Below are 12,399 nucleotides of genomic sequence, written 5' to 3' on the forward strand. Positions count from 1 at the left end.
TGCTGGATTCACAGAAACGCCAGTACAGGCAACGCAAGGAGCAACTCAAGGAGGTACGCTGTCGAAGAGTCAACTCTCCTTATGGCTTCATGACTATGAATTCAGAGTAACTCTACTTGATGTAGCAATAAATATTAAATTGGTCAAACTGTTCATGTCTTTTGCGTCATATTCATCAATCCCATTACTTATCCTTAACTTGCTTTTGTCACTCTAAAATCCTTTACTATGGCAACAGGAGCTGAGTGAGAACCAGTCCACGCCGAAGCGAGAGAAGCAGGAATGGTTGGTGAGGCAGAAAGAGTGTCTGCAGCAGATCCAGGCTGAGGAAGAGGCTTCGTTATTACGGCGACAGAGGCAGTATTATGAGCTGCAGTGCCGACAATATAAGAGAAAGATGCTGCTCGCGAGACACAATCTAGAGCAGGACCTGCTCAGAGAGGTTAGACAAACACGTTTATGAGTGCTTTTCCCTTTCTTTTTTGCTTTCTACCTCACTTTTTGTCTGTGATCTCTTGCTATATCTGTATTTGTCCATGTAGGACTTGAATAAACGTCAGACTCAGAAGGATCTCGAGTGTGCCATGTTGTTGAGACATCACGAGTCCACTCAAGAGTTGGAGTTCAGGCAGCTGGGGCTGGTCCAGCACACTCGGGCCGACCTGATCCGAACGCAGCACCAGAGCGAACTGGCCAACCAGATGGAGTATAATAAGCGGCGTGAGCAGGAACTCCGTCAGAAACACGCTGTGGAGGTCCGCCAGCAACCCAAGAGCTTAAAGGTGAGGGGATGTTTAGTGTTTGTGAGATGCACAACAGGGTTGGACTAAATTCAGAATTTTTTTATGACTACGAGTGAATGCAATGAATTGCAAAATGAACAGATTATTTCCCAGTTATTAGGGCTGTGCAATATATCGAAATTATCGAAATATCGCAAATGTACATATCGCAATATGCATATCGCTACAGCTTGCAATATTTGGGGCCATGAACAAAAGACAAAGAGAAAATCACTCACTGCTCTTACCTAAATAACTTTTGTAGCTATAATAAGAATCAGTGCATATTGAATTCAAAGAGTAAATACTAAGCAGTGTTTTATTTTTCCTTTTTATTATTCAGTTCCTAAACTCATGTTAAAATGACATTTTTATGTAATGCTTGAGTAAAACACTACCGTTCACTTTCAGAAGTTGTTGTAGGGGTGCTTTCTTATTAGAATCAGAATCCGAATGAGCTTTATTCACCACTTAAGTGTGCGCAAACACAAGGAATTTGTTGTGGTTTTACAGGAGCTCTTGATACATGCATACATACAAATAACCATATATATATATATATGACACAAGATAGTTATAGAAGTTCACAGAACTGACTCAGCAACAGCTGAGTAAAACTGTTTCATCTGAGCATGTGGCACTTTAAGCATTATCGTATCGCATATCGAATATCGCATTATTTAATGAATTATCGCATATCGCATTTTTCTTCAATATCGCACAGCCCTACTAGTTATTATTATTTTTAAGGTTATTAATTATCATCTAGAACTTTGCGCAAAAGAGCAATTTGGGAATTTAATTTCTTACATGGTCTAAAAATCATTAAATCATTATTTTTGTCCACTTTTAATTCTACTTCATTCAAATGCATTCCAATGCATCTGGTTTGTTATATAAATTCAGACTGAATTGGAATTTAAAAGGCATTCTGAATTCAGATTTTAGTGCCACACAACTCTAATGTTCACTGACTGAAGTTTGTTTTTGAAAAGAGACATGTTTGGCAGTTGCAAGGGTAAGATACCACAGAGAACTTCTGTTAAACTGAACCATCTAAATGACACCTAATCAAACATTCTAGTGATGTAAATACATACCAGAGGAATAGAAGACATTTGTTTGCTTAAATGTCAAGTGCTCAAGTATGTTTCTTGCACTTTGTTCTTTCAGACGAAAGAGCTCCAGATCAAACGTCAGTTCCAAGACACCTGTAAGATTCAGACACGACAATACAAAGCCTTGCGCAACCACCTGCTGGAGACCACGGCCAAATCAGAGCATAAAACCGTACTGAAGAGACTCAAAGAGGAGCAAACACGTAAACTGGCCATCTTGGCCGAGCAGTACGACCATTCCATCAAAGACATGCTGTCCACACAGGCTGTGAGTAAGGCAAGGAGAGACCTTCTTTAATGCTTTGTTTCACTTTCAGTGGTGCACAATCACAGTAACCAGAATGAATAATGCATGTATGCAAACACATATTTGAGTTAATCTCACATAAACCAGTCAAGAACATTATTTCCCATTCCCATTATTCTCAGTGGCTTATTGTAATACTATTTTTAATAGTATTACAATACTAAAGCCCTGTTCACACCAAGCACGATAAAGATATAGCTCTAAAAATCGTTCTCAATATTAAAGAATAGCAGAGTCCACACCACAACTATAACGATAAAGGCACAGAGAAACGATATTGTTGGAATCACTTTCAGAACGATTTTTTCCAGCTGATGAACGATGCAAACATTGACAGCCAATAAGAATCCATCCTGCTGTAAAGAGCTCGAGATTTTAAAGCGGTAGACGAGCATGCGCTTAGAATAAACAGACAATATTGTCCGCTGGTGTGGACGCTAATATCGTTATCTTTATAGTTATTGTCCTTGGTGTGAACGGGCTTTTAGTCTGCATAATATAAAGGCAGTAAGTCAGTGCTTTTAGTAATGTATCTTTTTCATATCATTTACTTTTTACATCACAATAATGTGAAAAACAAAACCAAAAAAAACTAATGGACCTAAAATATGCTTAATTTTCTTTTAACAAAATAAAATTATTTGTTTATTTAGATTTTGAAGTAAAATATGACGGGAAATTTTCTTGACATGTTTCATGAGGTTTTCCCACTTAATCCACAGTTCCTGTACCACACTAGACCTAAATCTCTTTAATGGCTGCTTCTCTACTGATGTCCTGCCTCTTTTGTTTACCTAACAGTTGCGATTGGATGAGACTCAGGAGGACGAGTACCGAGCGCTGCGCATGCAGCTGCAGCAGGAATTGGAACTGCTGAACGCCTATCAGAGCAAAATAAAGATGCACACAGACACGCAACATGAGAGAGAGGTTAAAGACCTGGAGCAGAGAGTGTCGATACGGAGAGCTCTCCTTGAGCAGAGGGTAAGAGAGAGAAATGGGTTTAATATTCCTGAATGAATTGGTTATGATGGCAAAAAACCTGTTCAAAAACCTAATATTCTGCTTTAAAGGGATAGTACACCCAAAAATGATAATTCTGTCATCATTTACGTACAATGTTGTTCTAAACCTGTACGAATTTCTTTCTTCTGCTGAACACAGAAGATAATATTTTGAAGAATATTGGTAACCAAACCATTTCTGGTCCCCAATGACTTCCATAGCATTTTATTTTCGCGTTCTTCAAAATATCTTCTTAAATGTTCATCAGAAGAAACTCACTCTTGCAGGTTTGGAAGAACTTGAAGGTGAGTGCATGATGACAGAATTTTCGTTTTGGGGTTAACTGTCCTTGTATTATTTACACTAGTTTTCAAAATTGGGGATTTTTTTTATTTTTTATTTTTTTTATTATCCTTCTCACCAAGGATGCATTGAATTGATCAAAATGACAGTATTACATTTTATAATGTTACAAAAGAATCCTGCAACTATTTCATGGTTTACGCAATATTAAGCAGTACAACTGTTTTCAGCATTGATAATAATATAAATGAAACTTAACTCACAATTGATTTCAATAAGATGACACTATAATACTGTAATAAACATCAAATGCATAGCCCACTTTTCTCACTCTTTTTCTTGCGGTCACCTTTTTGCTTCTCTTCAGATCGAGGAGGAGATGTTGTCTCTGCAGAACGAGCGCTCTGAGCGAATCCGGGCTCTGCTCGAACACCAAGCTCGAGAAATTGAGTCCTTTGACTCGGAAAGCATGCGCCTGGGCTTTAGTAACATGGCTTTGAGCGGCATCCCTGCTGAGGCTTACAATCAGGGTTACCCCAACCCTCCCTCATCCGGACCCGGGGGCTGGCCGTCCCGTCCCGTGCCCCGCTCAGGCAGCCAGTGGAGCCACGGCATCCAAAACTCAGCGGCGCCGCCCTCTTGGCGCAGTCAAAACAGTACAGCCGGCTTCAGCCAAGGGGAGCATATCTCCAGCCGAGAGAGGGATTTAGACGGCATGGGCGCCCGTGGCTTTCCAAGCAATCGCTCCTCCGCCTCGTCAGCATCGTCTTCGTCCTCGCACCATCACCTCCGCTACGTGCCGCAGCAGTACCACCACCAGAGCACGCCACAACTGTACCGCGACAGCCGAGAGAGAGAGTGGGGAGGAGGCAGTGGAGGAGGAGGAGGCCACCACCACCACTCATCTTCATCCTCCTCTCATGGCCACTCGCATCACATTTCTTCCCATGCCTCTTCCCAGTCCCTTGCTCTCCTCCCTCCACCACCTCCTCCTCCGCCCATCTCCCTTTCCTCATCTTCTCCTCCATCCTCCTCCTCCTCTTCTTCCTCTCAGAGTGGCTATGGAGGAAGGGGCGAGAGCTTGGCTGTGAGGGGCCCCAGCCTGATGGCTTTGAGAAACAGTCCAGGGCCACTTCGGAGAACAGCCTCGGGTGGAGGTGCCGGCGGGTCGGGCGCAGATGGAGCTTTGAGCCGAAGTACGTCGGTGACATCGCACATCTCCAATGGATCCCATCTCTCCTACTCGTAGAGGGTCAGGCAGGAAGTTCAGATGGTGCAGGCGAACGTTTTGAGGAGAAAAGGCCTTCACGTAGCTCATTTAGGAGTCCAATTGGGAGGCAGATTGGAGAAACTGTATTTAGAAGGGCGCACCTTTACTTAAAAGAAGATAGATCTCAGGGTTTTGGGATGCGGGAGGGCTCAGGGTTTAGATCAGGAACAGGAGAGACGAGAGATGTACTGTAACAGGAGCAGAAAGCTATGCTGTTGAGTGTGTGGGAGGGAAGAGATGAAAATAACGTAAGTGGTGCCAATACTGTAGATTGGGCTCATCCTCAGCCGGTTCATTTTAGTTTCGTTTTATTTTTAAACCGTCAGACAGAACCATTGAATTCTGCTTTCATGTCCAGGTTTTTTCTTGCACATCTAGGTTTAAGTTTTAAGATTTGAACTTTAAAAGACTTTTCCAAGATATTATCTAATGCTTAATCCTGGATCATATTAAGCTGAATTCGTTTAGTGCAATTCAATTAAAGACTGGGTTTATTTTTAAAGGAATAGAGAAATTGATCTCACTCTCACGTTGTTACAAGCCCTACATACTGTTTGTGTTTTTAAAAGCAGCACTTTTCTATGCAACAAGTTCTGTTAAGATCTAAAATAGACCCAAATACACCATAGAAGAACCATAGAAGTAGTTCATTTGACTTTTGTGCTATATTCAGAGTTTTCTGAAGTTGTCCACCTGCTTTGTTTGAGCAGACTGAAATTGAAAATTCATTAGAAATAGTACACTCATGCATTCATCTTTTTGCAGAACCAAACATGCGCTTTGTCTTTGTTTTGGAGCTGTGAACCTACGTTATATGGAAAAGAGCTGCATTAAAGAGATTTTTCATAGTTTATTCACCTATGTTCTTTCTGTGGAACATAGAAGATATTTTGAGAAATTTGTCAGCAAGGAGGTCAGTGGTAACCAGTATTCTTTGAAAAATCTTCTATTGTGTTCCACTGAAGAAATTAAGTCTATAGGTTTGAAATGACAACATTTTCATTTTTAGGTGAACTCGCTCTTTGAGCTCTTTCTCTCTTGTGTTTCGCAGATGAAATAACAGCATATAGGTTTGAAATGACACGAGGGTGGGTGAACGATGGCATAATTATTCATTGACTCTGTCTGATGAGTGTAACTTGATTTTGAGCCAGAGGATGATGAGTCCTGCTAATGTCAGTTTTACTGCTAACAGGAGCAGAGCGAACGAGTCGGATGCAATAGAAGGTGCTGTAGCATGTTTCAGGGAGAAGAGGTGTAAACTGAGGAACTAAAAGGGTGATTAAACTGATTTTTGTGTAATTATGTAGATAGCACTAAAACGATACTAAAAGAACGTCTATCAGTGATGGTTTTTAAACTGTAAATTTGTATTTGAGTCAAGGACAGGAGGAAGTTTTTTTTGTTTTGAAATGATTTTTGTATGATTTTTTTTTTTTTTTTAACGATGCCACATGTCATACTGCCATCTAGAGGCTCAGCTGACCTAAAGCAACTCCACCCACTGTCCTTATAAGGGCAAGCTGCCATTTAAGTTGCAGTTGGTTTTAACTGGGCTGTAATTCAGTGTCTGTTTTTAGCGTAGGTGTGAAAAAAATTACTTTTAAAAAGAGATTGAACCTGGCTGGGTTAATAAGCCATTTCCTTGACTGTGTAAATATGATGTACATATCCACAAAAAAAAAAGAGTTGGGTTACAAGTTTCCGTGCATGAGACTGATGTACAGAGACCATTTGTATACAAACATACACAACAGACGTTTATATATGACTTTGAGTATATAGGTGTATAATACATCACCTGTCAAAGGTTTGACAGCGAAAGTCGTAAGATTGTTTCCTGTTCAACACTTTTGATCTCTATTGTACTTATACAACATGTGTATATACAAGCACTAACTCTTATATAGGGTAATAATAATTTTGCTATGTGAATTGGAAAGTGAGACGGAAAAAATAGATACTGTCATTATTATTATTACACCTACTTCTGCCGCTGTAATATTTGTGTTGTACACTAATTTTTCTTTTTACAACTTTTTTTAAGACTTTTTTTTGTTTTATTTAAATCAATGCTTACCACTAGGTGGGAAATGTTGGCAGTGTCACAGTAAGAATTTTAAGACTACATTTTAGATTAAAAACAAAAAGGACTACCTATCCCAGCATTCCTTGTTACATCTCAGGGTAGGAGTCTATTGTGCAGTGCTTTGTCAGGAGAGTAGTATTTTAGAGCCAGTATTAAACTTGTACAGAACTTTTAAAGAGATTTTAGCTGTATAGAACATTTCTAGACGACTGTAAAGCGTCTCAAACACCCCCCTTCGATCCAGCAGGTTTTTTCCCTCCATTCTCTTTTCTGGAATGCATTACTTTTTTTTGCGCATTTTAAATTTTATGCACAAAACGGACAAAAGGCATCACAAGCTGTTTACACTGACAACCAAAATCTCCAGCATACCCGTAAGAACGTGGTGAAAGACGAAGCTCGATTTTGCCAGTAATGTTATATTTTTCCTTCGGGAAAACCGAAATCTTTTGTGCTCCCACACTGCCAGCTCTCTATGGACACCAGCGTTCACTCGGACTCTCCCTTCGCTCTCCTGAACCGAGGAGACGTGCAGTACCTCACTCCCCTGTGCCTGGCCGATCACCTCTTACTCCGTTTTCAGTGTTCATTCCCAAACACGTTTTCCTCCCAGCACCGCATTCCCTTATTTCTTTCCTTACTAACAGCTATGGACAGAAGAGGAGAAAAAAAAAATCCTCGGCCCATCTGTAGCTCTGGGCTACCATGTAATGTGTTTACAGCAACACATGCTGGATTCTTATTAGTGTGTCCTCTTGAGGGGGTGTTTCAGTATCTGGTGGTAGGAAACTTAAGTTAAATGTATGAAATTCCTGTCGTCATCCTGCCGTGTTTGAAGAACTGGAGCTGCAGGTGTCTGGAAGAGTGTGTGTAGCCTGTGCCGAAATGTATTGCAAAATGGTGATGCTTGAAAGGGTGATGGAGAGCTTGGTTGTTCAGGGAGCTCAGACAAATAGGCCAAATTTCGTTCAGGTTAAATGACTACAGGAGAACTCTAACACATGGGCTATAGAACTTGTACAGAAAATGATTAACAAGTCATTAAAAAAGGATTCAAACAAAATGACCTTGTGTGATCTGTCTGGACTAATGCACATTTTGCTTTTAGCTCTAGCCTGTTTTCTGAATGGTGAGAGTGCGCACTGAAGGTAGAGAAAAGACCGTTTCCATAGAGACAGAGGCAATACTAAATGGGAAAAGCACATGTTGGTTCTGGTGTAGGGCTATTTTTAGCCCTAGTCACAAAATGATTCCATTTAGTTATAGGATATTTTGCAGTTACATTCGGTACATTTGTTTTACTCTGCAGTGTTATGTGTAAAGGGCATTGCAATAACATTTTCATCTAAAGATAGCTAAACAACAGATACAAACAGTAAGATAATTCTCACGTTGGAACATCAACATGTGGCTTAAAAGACTAAGATGTTCTTTTTATTAATTTTTTTTTTCCGAGATATAGACTATAATTTTATAAGCATAAATAATGTTCCCACAACTTTGCATGGAGGTTTTTGTGTTTAACCTGACTTGATAAAAGAACTAGAAAATAATTACCAGTGAATAACTTGGCTTAATATAAGAACTTATGCAATGCTCTAGAATGGTTATGTTAAGGTTTATAGACCGCTTAATACAAAATAAATGCCCCATATTCAGATTTATTTAGCACTAATGGCCTACTGACTATTATCCCTTGAATATGCATATTTTTGCAATTCATAATTTTAATTTGAAGCTTTTCTGATTGACCTATAAAACCATTGTTAATGGACATTGCTTGCACAGATAGATAGATAGATAGATAGATAGATATGAAAGCAGTCAAAAAAGTAAAGTACTATAGTGCAAATTTATGGAAAAAACGTAATGTTTCAGTTGAGATGATCATCCCCCACAAGTTCACGGTGCTGTCATTGACACGCGACTGATTTGGGGTCAGCGTGGCATGTGATGCGTTCAGTGACAGCACAGAGCGCGTGCCAATTAAAGGGGAGGATTCCTCTGACGGCACGCGCCACGCACAGCCACAGTCCTCCAGCAACAGACGGCGGGGCTTGAAGAGGGAAATAGAAACACAGAAACCTAGAAGAGAACATTTCAGGCTGCTCCGTCCAAACAGAAACGCTCGTTAGCATGGCCGAAGAAAACATCTTCCTGTTCGTCCCGAATTTGATCGGTGAGTGCCAACCGAGAGAGTTAACGTTAACTAATGCCGAGTTCACACTGCACGACTATCCGAGGTAGCAGTCAGTCGCTGCTGTGTTCACACTGCACGACTATCCGAGGTAGCAGTCAGTCGCTGCTGTGTTCACACTGCACGACTATCCGAGGTAGCAGTCAGTCGATGCTGTGTTCACACTGCACGACTATCCGAGGTAGCAGTCAGTCGCTGCTGTGTTCACACTGCACGACTATCCGAGGTAGCAGTCAGTCGCTGCTGTGTTCACACTGCACGACTATCCGAGGTAGCAGTCAGTCGATGCTGTGTTCACACTGCACGACTATCCGAGGTAGCAGTCAGTCGCTGCTGTGTTCACACTGCACGACTATCCGAGGTAGCAGTCAGGTATCGGTATCGATATCGACGATACTGGGCTTGAAAATATCGGTATCGGATCGAAAATAAAATAAGAGGTATGGCCCATCCCTACGTTTCAGAACAAAACACACGCAAGAAGTGATAAGGAAATAACGCGAGAACCCGCGTGCGTCAGACCGGAGTTCTCGAGCAAGACTGGAATTATAAAATATATATATAGCCCGCAAATTGTCTGCAAGCTGATTTCCAGCTACAAGGAGAAAAAGAAAAACAGATTATGAAGGAGGGAGCTGCAGGGAACAGGGATTTGGTGTTCTGCAAAGAGAGTTGGAGGTAAATAATTTTGCAGTAACTGTTATGCTGATGTTGTGGCTGGGGCAGCACAAGGCACTTATGCCGAGTTCACACTGCACGATTTTCAAACTCGTTGGATCGCCGTTGTTTTCACACTGCGTGACTATCTGGGGTAGCATTCAGTTGCTGCTGTGTTCACATTGCACGATGGATCGGCGGCAGGGGGTTTCACACTGCATGACTTCACAATAGGAAGAATCGCCGACATCTCTGTCTGGTCCGCAAATTACGTTTCACAACAAAACACACGCAAGAAGTGATAAGGAAATAACGCGAGAACCCGCGTGCGTCAGACCGGAGTTCTCGAGCAAGACTGGAATTATAAAATATATATATAGCCCGCAAATTGTCTGCAAGCTGATTTCCAGCTACAAGGAGAAAAAGAAAAACAGATTATGAAGGAGGGAGCTGCAGGGAACAGGGATTTGGTGTTCTGCAAAGAGAGTTGGAGGTAAATAATTTTGCAGTAACTGTAGGCTAATGCTGATGTTGTGGATGGTCAAGCAAATGTTTGTGCTTGTTTCTGTATGATATAATTGTTCATATATCTATTAAAATACTGATATTCTGGTCTATGACTTCTCTATGATGACACATGCAGGACTTATCAAATCATTTATTCTGCTTTAACTCCGCCCCTTCATGTTTGTTTTCATCTGCCTCAACCTTTGAGTGCAACAGGCACATCTCAAAATCTAATAAAAAAAAACGAATTAAAAATTAGTTCCCATGTTTTATAAATCATTTCCTTGTTTTATTTGAATCGGGGCCACAACTTATTCATCTGTTCCCACTTTTTAGTAAATCATGGCCACGTTGCATTCATTTGTTCCCTTGTTTTATTAATTAGTCCCCTTGTTTTATTTAAATCATGGCTACAAATTAAGAATTTGTTCCTACGACTTCTAAATTCATTCCCTTGTTGTTTTAGTAAATCGGGGGCCACATTGTACTAAATTCTTCCCTACTTTTAATGAAATCAAACCTTTGTATTACCAATTAGAGGGTAAAATGAGGGAACAAATTCCTAATTTGTGGCCATGATAAATATATTTTTGTCCCCATGTTATGTTCATCCGTACATGTGCACTCATAATCCCTTTGAATCTTTAATTTCCACACTTTCAATAGGATATGCCCGTATTGCACTGGCTCTGGTATCCTTCTACCTGATGCCCTGTTGCCCGGGCCCGGCAGTGTTTTGTTACCTACTGAGTGCCCTGTTGGATGCCTTCGATGGACACGCAGCCCGCGCTCTTAATCAAGGTAGAGATATTCAGCTTTGTGTTGTACATTATTCCTCATTCTGTGCTTTTCTCTCTCTATGCCCATCTCTGCCTTTTTCTTAGGTACAAAGTTTGGTGCCATGCTGGACATGTTGACAGACCGCTGTGCGACCATGTGTTTGCTGGTGAACCTGGCACTGCTGTACCCATCCTACACTTTCTTGTTTCAGCTCAGCATGTGTCTGGACGTGGCCAGCCACTGGCTGCACCTGCACAGGTGTGTTCAAAACATCTTTTATCCAATAGAGTGCCGCAGGAATGAGTCCTAAATCCCGAAAAATTAGGCATTTTTTAATTTCTGGTCCCATCATCCCAAAGTCAATGTGTTTTTAATGTGAACAGTTTTTGGTTAAATGCTTGAAATAAGGGCTGCATTAAAAAGCATGGTCTATATATAGAATGAATGTAATCTGGATGTACTACCTTTGTCATGTTGTCATTGTCATGTGACGTACCGGCATCACTTGTGTTGCTTCATTGCCTTTTTCCTGTTACTATCCTCTCATGGGATTGTAAAGTGTCCATTAGAGGTCATCCAAGGACTTTTTGTCTACTTTTTTATGAATACTGTGAATTTGGACATATTACTCCATTCACTTTCTTTTTTTGCCTACCATATAGCAGGGAAATATGCAATTTCAGAAAGGAGCCAAGGTCTGTGGTTAACACAAGTTCAATATATGTTAACGTCTTATTCTACAACATAGCATACATCTGTTTTTAAAGGGGTGGTTGAAATTGGGCAATTTCACTTTTTTAATGTTAGTTAGTGTGTAATGTTGCTGTTTGATCATAAACAATATCTGCAAAGTTACCAAAAAAAACAGTCAACCACCCCTTTAAAACATTTACGTGTCTTGGAAAAAAGCGGTTAATGGGACTAGAGAGGTTGTCGGGGACATAAAATTTCATCACGCTGAATAGGAAAGCTCATCTACTCAAAGGTTGGCTTTTACAGCCTCACTGTGTTTATATATATATACACGCCCTTGCAGATTATTCTAACTCAGTTTCCAAATAATAGATTTGAAAGACTTTGAAAATTGCCAAAAGTTTAGTGGTGGTGACGTTGTAATCATGTGGCTGTGCTGTAGTTTGTTTATAGCCTAACGTTAGCTTTTTACTTAGTCTTATATTTAGGCTTCAAAATTCATAGAAGCTGTGTTCATTTCTGAAGATTATCATGATGAACAAAATATTGTAAATTAAATGTAAGCTAGTAGGCTACTAATTACTAAGCTCAAATGAGTTAATGTCACGTTGCACACACACGAGGGACGAGGAGACGCTGAAGAATCTGTTGACAGGACTTTATTTGCATGAACCAAGGGAGACGAACACAG

The 12,399-nt window shown here is 40.5% G+C and overlaps 2 protein-coding genes across 3 annotated transcripts in view; both read left to right on the forward strand.

Annotated features, from left to right (window-relative positions):
* taok2a (TAO kinase 2a) overlaps window positions 1-5,335 on the forward strand; it is a 29,915-nt gene extending 24,580 nt beyond the window's left edge. The window contains exons 16-20 of one of the 2 annotated variants that reach the window (XM_016480936.1): window positions 239-442; window positions 543-782; window positions 1,956-2,177; window positions 3,009-3,191; window positions 3,883-5,335. In XM_016480936.1, the coding sequence (XP_016336422.1) occupies window positions 239-442; window positions 543-782; window positions 1,956-2,177; window positions 3,009-3,191; window positions 3,883-4,764 (1,731 nt within the window). In that variant the 3' untranslated portion in view covers window positions 4,765-5,335. The remainder of the gene's footprint in view (window positions 1-238; window positions 443-542; window positions 783-1,955; window positions 2,178-3,008; window positions 3,192-3,882) is intronic. The other variant, XM_016480937.1, reaches the window with a different exon arrangement.
* A 3,552-nt stretch (window positions 5,336-8,887) lies between these two features.
* LOC107684638 (CDP-diacylglycerol--inositol 3-phosphatidyltransferase-like) overlaps window positions 8,888-12,399 on the forward strand; it is a 6,388-nt gene continuing 2,876 nt past the window's right edge. The window contains exons 1-3 of the mRNA XM_016480939.1: window positions 8,888-9,053; window positions 10,902-11,036; window positions 11,120-11,273. Of these exons, the coding sequence (XP_016336425.1) occupies window positions 9,011-9,053; window positions 10,902-11,036; window positions 11,120-11,273 (332 nt within the window). The 5' untranslated portion in view covers window positions 8,888-9,010. The remainder of the gene's footprint in view (window positions 9,054-10,901; window positions 11,037-11,119; window positions 11,274-12,399) is intronic.

This window comes from Sinocyclocheilus anshuiensis, unplaced genomic scaffold (assembly GCF_001515605.1).
Source record: "Sinocyclocheilus anshuiensis isolate Anshui unplaced genomic scaffold, SAMN03320099.WGS_v1.1 scaffold573, whole genome shotgun sequence".
Lineage (NCBI taxonomy): Eukaryota > Metazoa > Chordata > Actinopteri > Cypriniformes > Cyprinidae > Sinocyclocheilus > Sinocyclocheilus anshuiensis.